The 16474-nt window shown below is 44.1% G+C and overlaps 1 protein-coding gene across 5 annotated transcripts in view; it reads left to right on the top strand.

The window, feature by feature from the left end:
- The window catches only part of LOC115779548 (uncharacterized), a 44396-nt gene extending 42762 nt beyond the window's left edge, over window positions 1–1634 (top strand). For all 5 annotated transcript variants that reach the window (XM_030728302.1, XM_030728283.1, XM_030728275.1 and 2 more), the window contains one exon: window positions 374–1634. In XM_030728302.1, the coding sequence (XP_030584162.1) occupies window positions 374–552 (179 nt within the window). In that variant the 3' untranslated portion in view covers window positions 553–1634. The remainder of the gene's footprint in view (window positions 1–373) is intronic.
- Window positions 1635–16474: the final 14840 nt, after the last annotated feature.

Genomic DNA, 16474 nt, shown 5'->3' with positions numbered 1-16474 from the left:
ATAACAGCCTAAATCTACATGTATGAATGATTAACTCAACACCGTCACACCAAACCAAACAAGAGAAGCCTTCCAGGTGAGAGACAGGTTATAACCAGTTTATTTAAGAAGGAGTCAGGTCATATGACCCAGAGCCCTCACAGACTGAGTGCTGTCAGCATCAATGAGCTCCTGCCAAGAAAGCTAAAAGTGGAAAGTTTGTGGGGGTGGAGCAGTTTGTGCAGCCCAGGACAGAATGCAAACTCTCACCTGTGTTTGTTTCAGGAGTTTCATTACAGCTCACACTGTAATTGTGCACACAATGAAAGCACAGGTTGGTGTCATTCATGTCAGTGCTTTTTGCTAAAACTGCTTCTGATTGTCTCCGTTTCAGAGCCTGATCCCAAACCTCCATCTGCTGGACCTCCACAGATCAGGACACACTGGATTGTGATTGGATTGTTTGGATTGGCTGCCCTTCTTGTCTGCATTGGGCTGGTGGTTAGAAACTGGGAGAAAATCCCAACATGTAGTATGAACATTAAACATACTGAAGAGGAAACATGCACATAACACATTTAAAGAGCTGCTGCTGCGAGTTTACCCTGTGAATTATGAAAGATTTATTCGGCCCTTTAATCAGCACTTCTGCTCATCCTCAACATTTCTTTTCATCCGGTACTGAACAGGTACAGGTTCAGGTTAGTTTCAGGGAATCAGTCTCTGATAACACCAAACATATGCAAAAAACACCAAAGGTCATCTGAGGTCACGGGTGTCACTCATAACACTGAAAGCTGCTGGCCACCTCAAAGGAAAATGACTTGAATTCATGAGCCTCACTTTTCTCTACGAGCTGCTTTGAACTGGAGTCATGGTCTCCTACGTGACCTCCACCCCTCATCATCTGTGATCTCCATAAAGAAGGACAGAGCATCATCTTCTTCACACTTTACAAATGTCACAGTGGCATCTTACACTGTGGGGTCATTAGTGTTTCACTGGAGGGTCGAGGTCTGTTAATGAGGTTCTGCCATCTAAAATAAGCTAGGCTTAGTGAACTAGCTGCTTTGCAGGATTGCTAACAATACATTAGCATTAGCATTAGCAAGACAAAAGCCAGACCTAGCCGGTCCAAACAGGAAGGAGCTTATTTCAATCGTACCAAAAACCTACTGACGAGGAAGCTGGAAGTGCACTGAGAGTGTTTGACTTTTGGTTTTGGTGTTTTAGTGTTAAATTAATATTTCATTTAAAGATGCAAAAGACTGCAAATGCTTTGTGAAGTGGAGGAGTGTTGTGATGAATCTGTGCCTGTCTTAAACTTAAATTATTAGTAGTTATTTTATTGCGCTGCTTCTTTTCATATTTTGTTTCAATAACTAAAGTCCAGAGTGATTGAGTTTGAATCTGTTATGTGGATAAAGACACACACGGTTCACACTGTGGCCAAAGTTGGCAGTTACAGCTTTACAGACTGAAGGTGGTCCAGCACGTCGTGGAGCATGAAAAGCACTTTAATATGAGACTTTAAGGGTTTATGATTAAATATGGCTCATTGTCTTCCTGCTGTAATGGTCAGTGTGTTGACTTGATTTGTGCCTTGCTGCTCTGTGTCTGTGATGAAGTCCAAATAAAGGAGCCTAAACACTAAACTGTGTGATCATTTATAACATGGATGACTCTGCAGAGAACTCAACAGATGCTTTGAGCATGAAATTTCCTCCTCTGCTCTTTTCTGCCTTTGTGTGCTGCTGTTAGGAAATGTGACAGAACACTATCTGTGGTTAGCAGGGTGTCGGTGAGCTCAATGAGCATGTGCACTGTGTGTGAAGGTTAGAAATTAAGTGGTAACACAGTTTCCTACTATCAGGATTTACTGAATGATAGATGATGTTTTTCTTTCATTACTCTGGTTCTTCTGTCTGTATTAGATGCTTCTGTATCACAGATCGTCTCTGTGAGTCATCCTGTGACTGAAGTGACAGCAAGCTTTGTCCTATTTTAGATCCCATAGATAGGAACAATTTCATAAGACTCAGGTTGGATATTTTCTTTTTTATGGCCAATGTGAAACAATACAGAGTAACAGTTTCTCTGAACTCAGAATAAAAGACTGGAAACAAGCAGCCACTCTGCCCCTGTCTCACTGCTGCTAGGTGGATTTTCAGGAGTTTAAACTTCTCATCAAACTCAACAGGAAAGTAACTACACATATTTCCCAGGCATGTCATAGCTCCACAAACACACATTAAATAAAACAAACTACAAGAAGTTGTTTTGATGGTCAGGAAATTATCTCAGACTGATCTCAATCCTGGGACTAAATTCATTCATGGTGTGTGGGTGGGATTTTCCTCCTTGGCAGAGTTGTGTGGTCTTAGTGCTTTTTTTTAAAAATTATTTTAGTGTGTCATTGACTGTGTGTTCTGACAAAAGATTACTGCGTGGGATAGGGAGAGCTGCAGGGATGCCAGTGCTATAGGTCAAAGGTCAAAGATCTGTGTTAGGATGGCCTGCATACACAGCAGACTTTAGTCTGGAAGGAAGCTGAACTGGAAAGCAGGAAGTAGTGAAAGCATAGTGTGTGTCTATTATCTGTGGTAGCAGCACAAATGGAGAGAAAGTGTTTGTTCTCCTTTATTTGAAGCTTGGGGAGAAGACACTCTCCTTTAAGCAGGAAGACCGTCTTCACGCCTTCATGCATGAACGTGTCTGTATGTAGTCCTAAGCTATAGAATGACTTTTACTAGCAGCTGGTTTTCACCAGTTTGTCTGTTTAAGGTCAACATGGCCCAAAAGCACACACAGCATGAAAGCTGTCTGTGGCTGCTTTTCCATCTATGACTTGATGCACTGATAAACTTACTTCCTTTTTTATGTGTCTCAACCAATGACTCATGTAAGGAAAAGCTAACAAGTGCACCCTCCTGACACCACTGTGGCCTCAACAGGGGAAATAAAAATCACAATTCATACAAACATCCTGCTCAGGTATGCAGCCAGAAGCTTGATCTCTTAACCTGGCACTAAAAGGGAGATTGATGTCTGATAATCATTGTAGAGAAAGTAAAGCAGAGCAAATTACTGCTGACTCTCAGGTTCATTAAGATCTGGGAGGCCATGAGCCATAACAGGACTCTGCTTGGTGGGAATGCAGCTTTTAATAATCTGCGTCTCTTAAAGAACTGCAGCTCTTGACTTTCATCAGAGGCTTGTGGGAAATGCTTACAGAGCAGAATAAGGAAATACAAACACGTGTGGCACATGCTGTGATACATAATGTTTGAGCATTAGTCCTGGACTGTAATGGAAAAATGCAGCCTGTCTCATTAATGAGACATTCAAATGAACATAATGGTTTTCATAACTTTCTCTTGTGAGCAGCACATGTGTGAGAATGCTGTGAGTCTTTTTCTTCTTACATTTGTGAAATAATGAAATACTTCCTCTTATATTTTAGCAGATAGATAGATAGAGGTGTGAGTGCATGCAGGCCTTTAGGCTCCCTGCTCTGAGCTTTGCTCCTGCTCTTTCTGAGCTGAAGCCTTCGTGCTGAGCTGAGTGACTAAAAACTGAAGGTACAGTTTTGTAATCTATGTGGGCGTCCATGTCACAGCACAGCTTTCCTTCTCTGTGGTTACATTCACCTGAAATTGTGTGTGTACCGAGTGTGGCACCAGCTCATGAAATGTTTATCATGTTGTGAACAAAGGACAGGAATGTAAACGCCCATATTTACCTCTGCAACCACTGAGAGGCATTTTACAAACATTAGCAACATTTATGAATCTTCAGTCTTACAGCTGTTAATGTAAGAATAACAGGTATTTGTTCAGGAGGCCTGCTGTGAGAGCAGAGCACCCTGTGAGACCTAACTTTGTACAAAAGACAAGAGGAGCCTCGTTGGCAGAGGACTGTGGTCTTAGTGCTCTTTTTTCACACACAGTAAACCAGAGAGATTTATTCTGTGTGACGTGCTGTAATGTCAAAGGTCAAACATCCCTGAATGTACTGGGGAGTGCTCCTCAGTGTTGATGAAGTCAGGCTATGCCCTGATGACTCCTCAGGGCTCAGCTCCCTAATCAAAGTTTAATTATAAAGGGCACGTGCAACCTGTAGCCCCTTGTTCACTTCAGTTCAGTTTTATATATAGCACTAATTCCTCCCTGAGAGCAGCTGTTGTAACTGTTACTGTTAAGTAAGAAACCTCAGGGAGACTCAGGAACAGGCATCCATCTGCCATACTTGGAGGTGAGGGGAAAAAGAAGAAAGCAGAGTAGCCGGTTCCTCCTCGGCCACCTACTGATGGCAGTTCTGCCTGCCAGCTGCACAGATCATATCAGCCTACACTCACTCATGCCTCCAGACCCTGCAAACTCCCACACCCTGACCAGTTTGACCACCGAGCCTCTCTGCATGAGCACATTCCCATCCCCTTAATGCACCACCACCATACTGTTATTTTGCGCCTGCCTGACACTGTTTTCCTGCTCCCCAGATCCTCCTGCGTCTGCCAGACAGACACTCCGCCCTCCCATCAGTATTACTCCCGTGGATAAAGGTCTTCTTTCCTGAAGTGTGCGTAAGCTTGCACACAGTTGATTCAGTGTTCACAAAAACAGGGTCATTAAATCACAAGTAATGATTTTCATGCTTCAGCTGAATACACACATCACATGTTTGTGTGGTTCACACACTGCTGGGTAACCCACACTCTGTGTGGCCACTACAGTACATGGATGACATCTCAGTCTGCTTGAGGAAATGTGGCAACTGGGAATAAGTTTGGCTGTCTGAACACTTCTACAGCAGCACAGATGTGGACAAAAAGAGCAAAAAGAGTGCCATCCTCTGCAGAGCCATAAATGCTGTCAGACTATTATATTTTATAGACTGGTCACCACAGTTTGAGTGTCACACTGAGCTACTCTTCAACATTGCAGAGAGGTCCCCGGTGGCAGTGAATCAGAGGTTTCAGTTCAGCGCACTGCTCTATGAAGGCGGCAGGCTGAGGTTTGAAACCGTCCTCCTCCTTCTGTGGTCTCTCTGACCACAGAAGGAGGAGTTATACAGCAGGGAAGTGCAAAGTGGTAAATATGTGGGTGGGACCCTCTGCATATAAAGGCTCTCTGAACTCTTAAAGTATTGATTGGATCTTTTCTTTCAATGTGTCATTAGGTTGGATTAATCAGAAGCTCACAGCTGTTTATGAAGCAATGGTTTAATATACAGTACCAGCCACCCAGTGTGAGTTTTCTGTCTCTGCATTTAGTTGGGGTCTTTTTCTTTTATTGCTTTTAATAATAATTTTCAACAGACCTTTGTCTGTTACAGGTCTGTTTTTTAACTTTTCACAGAAAAAGGTCACAAAGTACAAAATGCACTGTGGAGAGTATTTCTCTAATCCACACAGGGTCAAAAGTACACATACACTCCCACTAATATCTGGTGGCATAATGAGTAAAGGTCTACTCTAATCCTGGCTCTTCCCTTCTGTCTCCTGCTCACTGATCCTTTTTAAATATTATTGATCTCATGTTCATGAATCTGTTTGGATAATTGCAATTCAATTATGGTCTCTTACAACATAAAGCACCTTCACACAACTGTTGTTATGATTTGGTGCTATATAAATAAAATTGACCTGAACTGAATAAATAATAAACCCAGACAGGTTTGTAAAAAACTTAAAGCAGCACATCAGGGTGACTTCCAGATAATTACACAAACTCTGCAGTCAGTGAGAAATGTTTGAGGGGAAATCCAGTTTTTATTACATTCATTTATTTTTCAGGACTTAGATCTTGGGAATTCTTTTGTTTTGTGCTTGTAGTATTTTTTTTAAATAAATCCAATAATGAGCACATAATAACTTGATCTGCAGAGTGTCAAAGTCAGTATAATTAAGCACCTGGATGACTCTAAAGTGCAGTACAGCTGTGAAATAGTGCAAACATGGTCCAAAAAATCCCATTCTTATTTGGTCCTCCTTCATTTGGTCTTCTCAGAAGACATGAACTTTGGAGCAAAGGTTTGCAGAGGTCAGAGGTCACTGTAGAAAAGAAGAAAAGATGAAAACAGCTGCAGTCAGTGAGCAGTTCATACAGAGGTCTGTGCTCGTGTGTAAAACACTGAGATAAAGTCATTCTGAAGTGAGCTGTAATTTTGGCACCTTTGAACACATCACACTGAAGCTGTGATTGAAGTGCAGACTCTGAGCTTTGATTCAAACAGTTTAAAAGTACTGCAGTTACATTTTACAGGCTCTGGGTCCTGACATGAGCATGTATGCCACAATGTGCAGTCAAGTGCAAGGTCTCAAGCCAGCCCTGTTTTTTATATAAATATATTTTGCTAGGAAAATGGGAAATAGCTGCAGGGATTTATTGAAACGTGCAAGCACACATGGAAATACAGTGTTTAAGGCAAAAAGTGAGTTTGTACAATTCTAACCAGCTTGTAAGTGAATGTTTGGTGTGACCGCCTTCATTCTGAACACTGAGGCAGCTTCATTTCTTTAAGCAGTCTTCAGGAACAGCTCTCCAGGCTTCTTGAAGGACACTCAGAGCTCTTCTTTGGAGGTTTTGTTCTGTTCTCTGTGGATGATCCCACACTGCTTCGGTAATGTTGAGGTCCTGGCTCTGAGGAGGCCAATCCATGACTGATTGTGTTCATTGTGTGTTTTCATATGCAGGTGTGTTTGTACTGCACTGGCAGTGTGTTTGGGATCATTGTAAGACTGACAAACGAAGCAGTTTTACTGATGACTGTAGACACTCACTGACTCTCCTCTCTCCTGACCCCCTCTGTACATACTGACCATAAATCTCAAATTTGGATTCATCACTCCATCAGACCTGCTGCTGCTGATTTTTGGCTGTGGCTCATATGGTAGAGCAGGTTGTCCGCCAATCAGAAGGCTGGTGGCTCAATTCCTCGCTCCTCCAGTCTATGTCAAAGTATCCTTGGCCAACATACTGAACCCTGAGGCATCCATTAGAGTGTGTATGTGTGAATTATACTTTAAAAAAGTGATTAGGCACAGATAAAAGCCCTGTATGCACGTGTGAGTGAATGAGACTTGTAGCAAGAACGCACTTGCTGCTGAAGTTGAGTAGAACTATTGAAGTCACAGTCACTGACTTTCAGTGTAATGTGGCATACCTCAGCCTGACAGATTTCCACACTTCTGAAAACAAGTGAAAAAGCAGCTCAAGACCACTTTAAAAATGAATCAGCTCCTTGGAAGCAAAATATAAAGAAATGAAGAGTGACCCAAGACTTTTGCACATTACTAGAACTAAAAAAAATTAAGCATATGTACAGAGGCCCAGTATAAGATTATTCTGGCAATTCTGATCGTTTCTCAGTCAGGGGATAATTTATTCCCCAATGTAAACACTTCAGAAACATGTGATATGTGACTTTCTTATAGATGTGTAGCTTCCTTCCTGATTAAATAGTTTAGTTTCTTCAGTTCTTGATATTCTGCTAGGACCTAAATATTAATATTAACAGCTGGAGGAGTGTCCAACACTTTGCTGAACCTCCTCCTACTGACCTTCAGTTCAAAGCAGACAGCAGCAGCAGCTAAGATGAGTCCCCAGAGGCTCCTCAGGTCAGCAGCAGAGTCAAAGGGAGGTGCAGTACGTGGGTCAGCCTCTGAAACAGCAGCAGGAAACAGTTACTGTGACACTGAGCAGCGCAGGAGGAGCCAGTGTGTGTGAAGCAACTCCACGCACCTGAGTGGAAACAGTGTTTAATAGTTAAATGAGAATTAATCCTACATGTGATCCACAGACTTAGAAAACTCACCTACAATCACGCTGTAGTCAAAAACGAGCTTTTCATTTCCTTTGAGCATCTCTCCTCTGTAAACGGCGCTCTTTCTCACGTTGCTGATGGTGAGAGATCCAGATGATGGGTCCAGGTCGAGTCGTCCTTCATATTCTTCTGGAGGGTCACTGATGATTCCCTCACTGCAGAGGAGTAGCCTCCTGCTGGAGTCGTAAATCCACAAGATGTGCCCACCATCCAGCCCAGTGAGTCCGGTCTGCAGCGTGACCGAGTCTCCAGGCTTCACCGTCAGACTCCGGATTTTCTCATTTAACCCTCCGGGCAAAAAAATGAGTGCTGAGAGGAGAGAGAAAGGAGAAGACTAACGATCTGCTCACTGGTCCTGTCGTTAAGTAATAACACACACACACACACACACACACACACACACACACACACACACACACACACACACACACACACACACACACACACACACACACACACGCCTGCTGATTTAAAGACTATTTAAAGTTTCTGTCCGCCACAACAGTTAAAGCAGCTGAGCTAAATCTTCTGTTTCTACTTTAAAGACAATAAAAGCGGCTCATGTGCGGATACAGCGCTGTTATCATGGCCGGCGTGGCCATGATAACGTATGATCGCTGCTTTCTGCCCTTCTGTTTCCCCTTCAGCGGTGAGGTTTAATATAAAAAGGTTTTCGTGCCAACAGATATCCCGACATGCTTGCTTTGCCCGGTGCCTGTTGCGTCTCTCCTCTTCGCCAAAGACCTCCGTGAGTGTCACAGCTGCGGGTTGGACGTTGGAGGTTAGCGCTGCACCGGCTTTCTGGGCTTTTCACTGATATCAGTGAAACAAGAAACTGACAGAAAGAGGCTGGAGTTCGCTTAATTATGCTTTAAAGGTCCAAGAAGCTACTTACATGCAAGAGCTGCCATCCACATAGATGTCCTCTGGGTGACCATAGCAGCGTGTGCGCACACTGTGAAAGCCGCGCACAGAGTGGAGCTGCAGCAGCAGCGGAGACAGGAGGGATCTCAGAGCAGCGCCCACATGACAGCACACAAACTCCAAACCCGTTTCTGTCTCTCCTCATCATGCAGTCACTTCTGCGAGTGCGGTGACAAGAAAAGGAGTGCTGTGAATGTGCGCAATTCAGCGGAATGTGAGCAAAAAAAGAAAAGATTTTTGAAGATCAGGTGCAGATGAAAGTGATTTAAAATGTTCACTGTTGTCCAACAAATTAACAAAAGAGAAATCAGGCTACGACCGTTCACTAAATGATTATGTAATTATTTTCATTAAGGCAGATAAATATCCACGGATATCCCTGAAATAAGACCGCGTTCACAGGGTGCCACCTGCTGGCAGAAACAGCAAATCTTCAATAGTAGTCAAATGAACTCTATTAGTGTGAACGCTGAAACAACTGTGTGTTATCGTGTAAGCTGATACAGACCCTACAGACAGGGTTAAAGAGAGATCTGCTATCAGCCATCTGCAGCTGTCATAAGTCCCGATCAGAGCTCTGCTGAAGACACGTTTGGAGGATCTGCTAAGGAGCCGTGCAGGAGCCTCCAGCAACAGTTGTGGGATGAAGAGAAGAAGTCTCTCTGTCTGTCCTCCACATTTTCACCACCGTTTCATCAGCCTGACTCACTGGTCTTCTACTATTCGTGCAATTGTCCTCTTCTTTTTCTCATCTAAAGTCCACCACACTTCTTCTACAAGTTACCTGAGAACACAGATATTGGACATTAAGCAGTTTTTAACCTGACAGCTTATTACACACAGGTGAGTCCCAGCAATGTTTATTAGTTGCTATCACAGCAGCTCTCTCACACATACATACAGTAGGTGGGCCCCATATGGGATAAGTAAGGGCAAACATCATGGGCCCCAAAAGGTTTTGTCCGCGGTTTCCATGGTGGCCCTACAGGGGTTTGCCCAGATAGATTTTAACAGGCCCTGAATGGGTTTTCAGTGGGACCCAGATGGTTGACTTACATGAGGCCCATGTATGGGCCCATTTGTGTGCTTTCAGGAATATTTACCTTGGACTTAATTGGGTCTCAACTAGGCTAGAATATGGGTAACAAATGGGTTTGTCCATATTTTCCATGGTGGGCCCATATGTGTTAGCCCACATGGGTTTAATGGGCCCTGAATGGGTTTTCAGTGGGACCCAAATGGCTGACTTACATGAAGCCCGTGTATGGCCCACCTGTGTGCTTTAAGGAACTATTAACTGGGCCTTAATAGGCTCTCAACTGGGCTGAAATATGGGTAACAAGAGGATTTGTCCACATTTTCCATGATGGGCCCATATAAGTTTGCCCATGTGGGTTTAAAGGGCCTGGATGGCTTTTCAGTGGGAGCAGATGGTAATGCCTTATTCCCGAAGGACCAATTAATGGGGTCTTTCTCAACTAAGCTGTAATATGAAGTGAATTACATTCATAGATATGCAATCTTAATCAACAAACCAAAGTCCTAAAATGCTTGAGCATAAAACTTGGGGGGAAAAAAAAGATGAATTAAAGCCGCAAGTGGCGATGATCAGGCCCGTGGGACGCTCGAGCCGTGCTGCCCACGGAGGTTTTTTGATCGTGATAGTGTACAGCATGTCTGTAACCAATTTCAATCATTTACGGGAAACTATATCTTTTGCTCTCCATATATACCTTTTTTTTTTTATGTTTTAGAAAAAAAAAGGAGGAAAGAAAAGTTACTCCAACCATGAAAACTGATATTTTCATACACAACATCAAAGAGACACAGGTCCCGGAGCTTGTGTTTCCCATGACCACCAAAACGATTGAACTGGAGCGCCAGTTCATGGGACATCGGGAACGTTGTTATTCGTCTTGTTGTGTCGTCCAAAGATGTCCCTCCAATTTCTGCAAACATGGCAACCTTGAGTATGATGACAATTACAAGACGACATTTTGGAATCGATATACATTTATTAATTAACAATTAATGTATTAATTAATCAATTTGTTATCATTGTTTCACACATGTACAGCTTATATGCTTCATTTTCTGCATGGACAAAAAGCCCATCGTTAATGTACGTATCAATTTGAGGTAAATTTTTAAGGAACCAAATTTTAACTTACAACTCCAGACAAGTCAGAGTCACACAGCTTTTCATTCATGGCCAGGACATCATCCACTGTGGTCATGGGAAACACGGCTCCCTCAGGTGGTTCCACCAGTGATACAGCAGATTTTTGCCTCAGCAGGGTATTCAGCATCTTCCCATGTATTTTCTGGGTTTTCCTGACTTCTTCTAGAAGAGTAACCAGTCCGGTGAACATAATCTCCCCCAAGCCACTGCAGCTGCTCATGCTTGATGGAGTCCCAGGGCTTATAACTGGAGGTGCTCTGGGGCTCCTCAGAGTTGAGGTTGCGCTGGGGCTATAAACTTTTGGGGTAGATCCAGTTATAGTAAATTCAGAGGGAGAAGAAGAATTGACCAGGGCCTAAAGAACCAGAATCCAACCCATGTATGGTCAGTCCATGCTTATACCATGTGGGGTAAATATGGGAAGCCCATGTGGGCTGACTGTATTTACTCCACATGGTAAATACCCAGTTAGCCCACATTAATGCTGAATAAGGCCCATACATTTAGCCAAAATGGGTCAGCAATATGGGTCCCATTTTAGGTTAACCATATGGGCCTCATGCACTTAGCTCAGATAAATCCCATGCCCACTCATTACCCATGTAGCCCACAATAAACTCATGTGAGGCCCACCCCACATTTGAGAAGTGAAATGAAGTTTATAGGATTTACAGAAAGTGTGCAATAATTATTTAAACAAAATTAGGCAGATGCATAAATTTGGGCACCCTTATAGTTTTATTGATTTGAATACCTTTAGCACTAATTATTGGAATGTGGCACACCCAAAATGTATGGCCACTTTTGTGTTAATCTGTTAGTTTCATTTATTTAATTTGCTTACCTGTGATTTCCAGCGACAAAGACTCAAAATATTTTTGGGAAACATGACCAATATTTGTGCTGATTTATTGGGCAACATGGACTATACAGAAGGACAGTAAAATTGGAGCAACACCTCAGGTGGAACTGTTGATTCCAGGGAAGATGCACCCCGGTTGCTTTAGGGGGGTGAATTTCCGCCCGCTAAACAGATGCAATCTGGAAGGCAAACCGAGTGCACTGCGTCTTCATTGCTCCTGAATGTTACCTGTATTTGCAGGTTAGTACTTGGTTAAAAATGATACCACTGTCTGTCATTTGGAGAAAATGTTATTCTGCATGCTACGTTTGTAAAGTTGCATTGTTTTACACTTGTGAGCAGCAGTTTGGAGACCTGCAGCAGCCTCAGCTAGGGGACAGGCTCTGCAGGCCGCTGGCAAATACGTCACGGTAACGTTGCGGTATTGTGGGTCGTATGCCCCGAGTGTGGTCTTGCAGGAGTGTCACTGCAGGTTTATTTGCTTTACATGATGAATATTTGTACTCCTACACACCTTACTGTTTAGAATAGAAATGTTTAAGATGTTTTGGCACTTTAAGTTTGAATGAGTATGAATGCCTCACATGTTATACGGGACTGTTTTATTTTCACAATGCTGTTAAGAATGTGTGATTAATTGCTTAGTTTCAGTATCCAGAACAGATACAGTGTCTACCGTAAATTGGAACAGCTAAAAGCATTGTTTTAAATACAGTTGAGAATGACTGTAAGGTGCACTATAGACATGTAGTAGCTTTCCATTGCTTATGCAAGGGCAACTGTGTACTGTTATTCCACCTGCACAGAGAGGTTGTACATTGGAGATAGTGGAGTGTTGATGTGTGAACACATCTACTTCTATGTTTATAACTGTTGGAAATATGGACATATGTGAGTTGTAAAGACACTGGAACTGAAAGAAAGTAATGCATACATGAATGTTGTTAATGTTTATGGAAATCTGAAACAGATGCAATCTGGAAGGCAAACCGAGTGCACTGCGTCTTCATTGCTCCTGAATGTTACCTGTATTTGCAGGGATTTCATTTTTGTTATGGTGGCACCATCCCTGGGGCCCGTAACAAATTGTGGGGGCTCGTCCGGGATCCACTTCCAATAGACTCGTCAACGGAAGAGGGTCCAGAGATATCAGAACCATCAGGCCAACGCGAGGTGACGTTGCTGTAGCCAAGACGACAGCTGGTGAGTGTCCGTGAGGGGAAGCCAAGATTCAGGCGAGGATCTTCGTTCTGCCAAGGGAACTGCACTGCTGTGTCTCACCAGTGGAAGCACATCATGTCAACAGCACACAAGGAGCTGGTTTGGAGCATCAAAAAGAACCTGTATAAGCTTTCAGGTGGGGAAGCCTACCAGCTAGCAAGAGACATTGCAACTGACTATCCAGGTGATGAGTTAGAACCCACTGATGAAGAAGGTTGTGTGGAATGCATTATTAAATATATGCAGTCTGATGCCTTGTTACAATCTGAAGATGAAGGAATGAGTCAGCTGCTAGCGTTAAATGATATGTTGTGCAGCATAATTGAAAATCGTGATTTGCTTAACATAGTGCATAAGGTTGCACAGTCACAGGACAATGTTAATGTACCCGCTAAGACAGTAGAGTGCACCACACTCACACATGCTGCCTCCCATCAGTCACCACCAGTTACTGATGCTCTACAGCACACTGACTTTGGTGCACAGACACCCAACACCAATCAAAGCTTAACCCAGGCTAGAATCACACGAGGTGAGCTGGGTAAGCAGCCACAGCAGTTTGGAACTTGGAGTAACCCACAACCCAGTGAGGTGCACAGTACACATGACACAGCATCACGTGCTACATTATGTCATACTCCATCACATGTAGCCAGTGAGAGGATGGTTTCCATAAAGGACCTCTCTTACCTCCAGCGGAGGGAATTTAAGTTACACGGTGGACAGATTGGGGACCACAACTCTGACATAACTTACAGCAGCATGTGCAAACAGATTGATGAAGGAATCAGAGAGGGTTTTACAGATGCTGAGGTAATCCGAGGTGTACTGAGGATAGTGAAGCCAGGTGTCTTCAAGGACATGCTCATCAACAAAGAGGAAATCACCATCAGTGAAATCAAGAGCTTCCTCCGATCACACTTGGGCGAAAAGGCCAGTACTGAATTGTTCCAAGAACTAATGTGTGCAAAACAGAATGACCAAGAAACCCCCCAACAGTTTCTGTACCGTATGATTGGGCTCAAACAGAAGATCCTTTTCCAGTCAAAACAGGCCAGTACAGACATTCGCTATGACCGCAGGACTATTCAGGGAGTATTTCTTCACAGCATCTATCAGGGTTTGTGCGCAAAGCACACTGACATCAGACAACAGCTGAGACCGCTTCTCTCAAACAGCGAAGTCACCGATGAGGAGATTCTCAGCCAGGTTACAAAAATGATGAGTGATGAAAATGAACATCAGCGTAGGCTAGGCCATGCTCCCCGTCAAAAAACAACACATGCACACATTATCCAAGTGGAAGAAAGAGAGGGGACCGTAGACCAGGGTGGTAGTGAGATGATACAGCAGCTCAGTGCACAAGTAGAAGCTTTAGCTAACATGGTCGCAACTCTAATGGACTAACAGACAGCAACCCACTCAAAAGCTGTACCTACCCAAACAGCAGACCAAGACAAGTTGCATACCACCCAGCCTCTTGCTCACCAAGCACCCACTCCTCCACCAAGTCAGCCCTCTGTTGTGAGGAGAGGTAAAATATTCAGCTGCACCAACTGCATGCAGCAAGGCTCAGAGAACTGTAACCACTGTTTTTTGTGTGGGGACCCCGGGCATAGAGCAGTTGGCTGTCTCAAAAGACCCAAACAGTCGGGAAACGGGAGTCGGTCTCTGTTGAGGGACAGACAGAGGCCATTCCACAGTCTCAGTCCCGCTCAGTAATGGCCACCCACAAACAGAGACATCGGAATGGAAAGAAACATAGCAAAAAAACAAGACATTCATGCCCTCTTAAGACACAAGCTGCTAGTAACAGTACAGTGCGCACAGTGCCACTAATTGGTAGAAAGAGTCTGATTAATTGTTTTCTCAATGGCTTTGCTGTCTCAGTACTATTTGATACTGGTTCACAAGTAAGCATCATTGATAGAGCCTGGAAGGAGGCATTCATCCCTCAAAATGCAGTAAGGCCTCTACAAGAGCTCCTGGAGCCTGGGGAACGCTTTGACTTGTGTGCAGCAAATGGCCAGTCCATCCCATATGATGGGTGGGTGGAGCTAGCAGTCAATCTCCCAGGGAATGTTGACCCCAACCTCACAATGGAAGTCCCCTTCCTTGTTAGCCAGATCCCGCTTCCCCAGCCACTACTGGGAGCCAATGTTCTCCAGGGGATGGTAAATAACCAGCAAACTGATGCAGACGCACAAACTATGATCCTTAGCCTCCTCAGCAAAGCCCTAGGAGTAGAGGAAGAGCAGGCTAGGGCCATGGTCAACTTCATCAGTGTTCAGAAAGAGCCAAATTACAGTATGGCTGCCATTCGAGTAGGTAGGGAAAATATCAATCTCCCACCTGGTAAAACGGTGCGTGTGCAATGTAAAGTACCACCTACCTTTGACATTTCCAATCCTGTGGTCCTGTATGAACCACCGGAAGAGAGTTCCATCCTCGAACAGCTTAGTGTTGGAGAGGGTCTACTAGAAATCAGTGATAGCCGGCAACCATTTGTTAAAGTGCCAATCTCTAACCACACTAAGCAGGAAATCATCCTGCCAAAAAGGTCTCAACTTGGCTCCATCCAGCATGTAGTCAAGATTCTCGAACTAGGCAAGCAGAATGTGCAATGTGGGAGGCCATCACCAGCCGGTGTAGTAACGGCTGAAGTTAATGTTGCTTCCCCTAGCACTCCCCCTAATGACCTGTGGCAACCACCGGTTGACCTCAGTCACCTCAGTTCAGACCAACGAGAAATAGTTGAGAAAGTACTTTATGAGGAGTCAACTGTATTTGCTCGGGACAGCAGTGACATTGGCTGTATTCCCTCTCTCCAGATGTCAGTTAGACTCAGAGACGAAACCCCTGTCCAAAAGGCTTATGCGTCAATCCCAAAGCCATTGTATAGGGAAGTCAAAGAGTATATCCAGGAGCTGCTGGTGAAAGGCTGGATTATTAAATCACACTCACCATATGCTGCACCTATTGTTTGTGTGAGGAAGAAAGATGGATCATTGCGCCTCTGCATTGATTACAGGCTCCTCAACAAAAAGACTGTGCCAGATCGGCACCCTCTTCCCCGCATCCAGGACCTGATTGACTCACTGGGGGGCTATAGATGGTTTTCCATCTTAGACCAGGGCAAAGCTTACCACCAGGGCTTCATCGCTGAGGGGTCCAGACATCTGACTGCATTCACAACCCCATGGGGTTTGTATGAATGGGTTAGGATCCCTTTTGGCCTGTCTAACGCGCCAGCAGCCTTCCAAAGAAGTATGGAGGAAATGCTGGATACACTCAGAGATGAGTGTTGCATCCCGTATTTGGATGATGTACTCTGTTTCTCCAGGTCTTTTGAGGAGCATGTTGAGGTCCTGCGGCGTGTACTCCAAGCTCTGAAACAACATGGGGTTAAACTCAGGCCTGAGAAATGTGAGCTACTCCGCAAGGAGGTCAGGTATGTTGGCCGCCTGGTGTCTGCAGAT

This window comes from Archocentrus centrarchus, chromosome 1 (assembly GCF_007364275.1).
Source record: "Archocentrus centrarchus isolate MPI-CPG fArcCen1 chromosome 1, fArcCen1, whole genome shotgun sequence".
NCBI classification, from domain to species: domain Eukaryota; kingdom Metazoa; phylum Chordata; class Actinopteri; order Cichliformes; family Cichlidae; genus Archocentrus; species Archocentrus centrarchus.
This window is presented reverse-complemented; position numbering and strand designations above follow the sequence as displayed.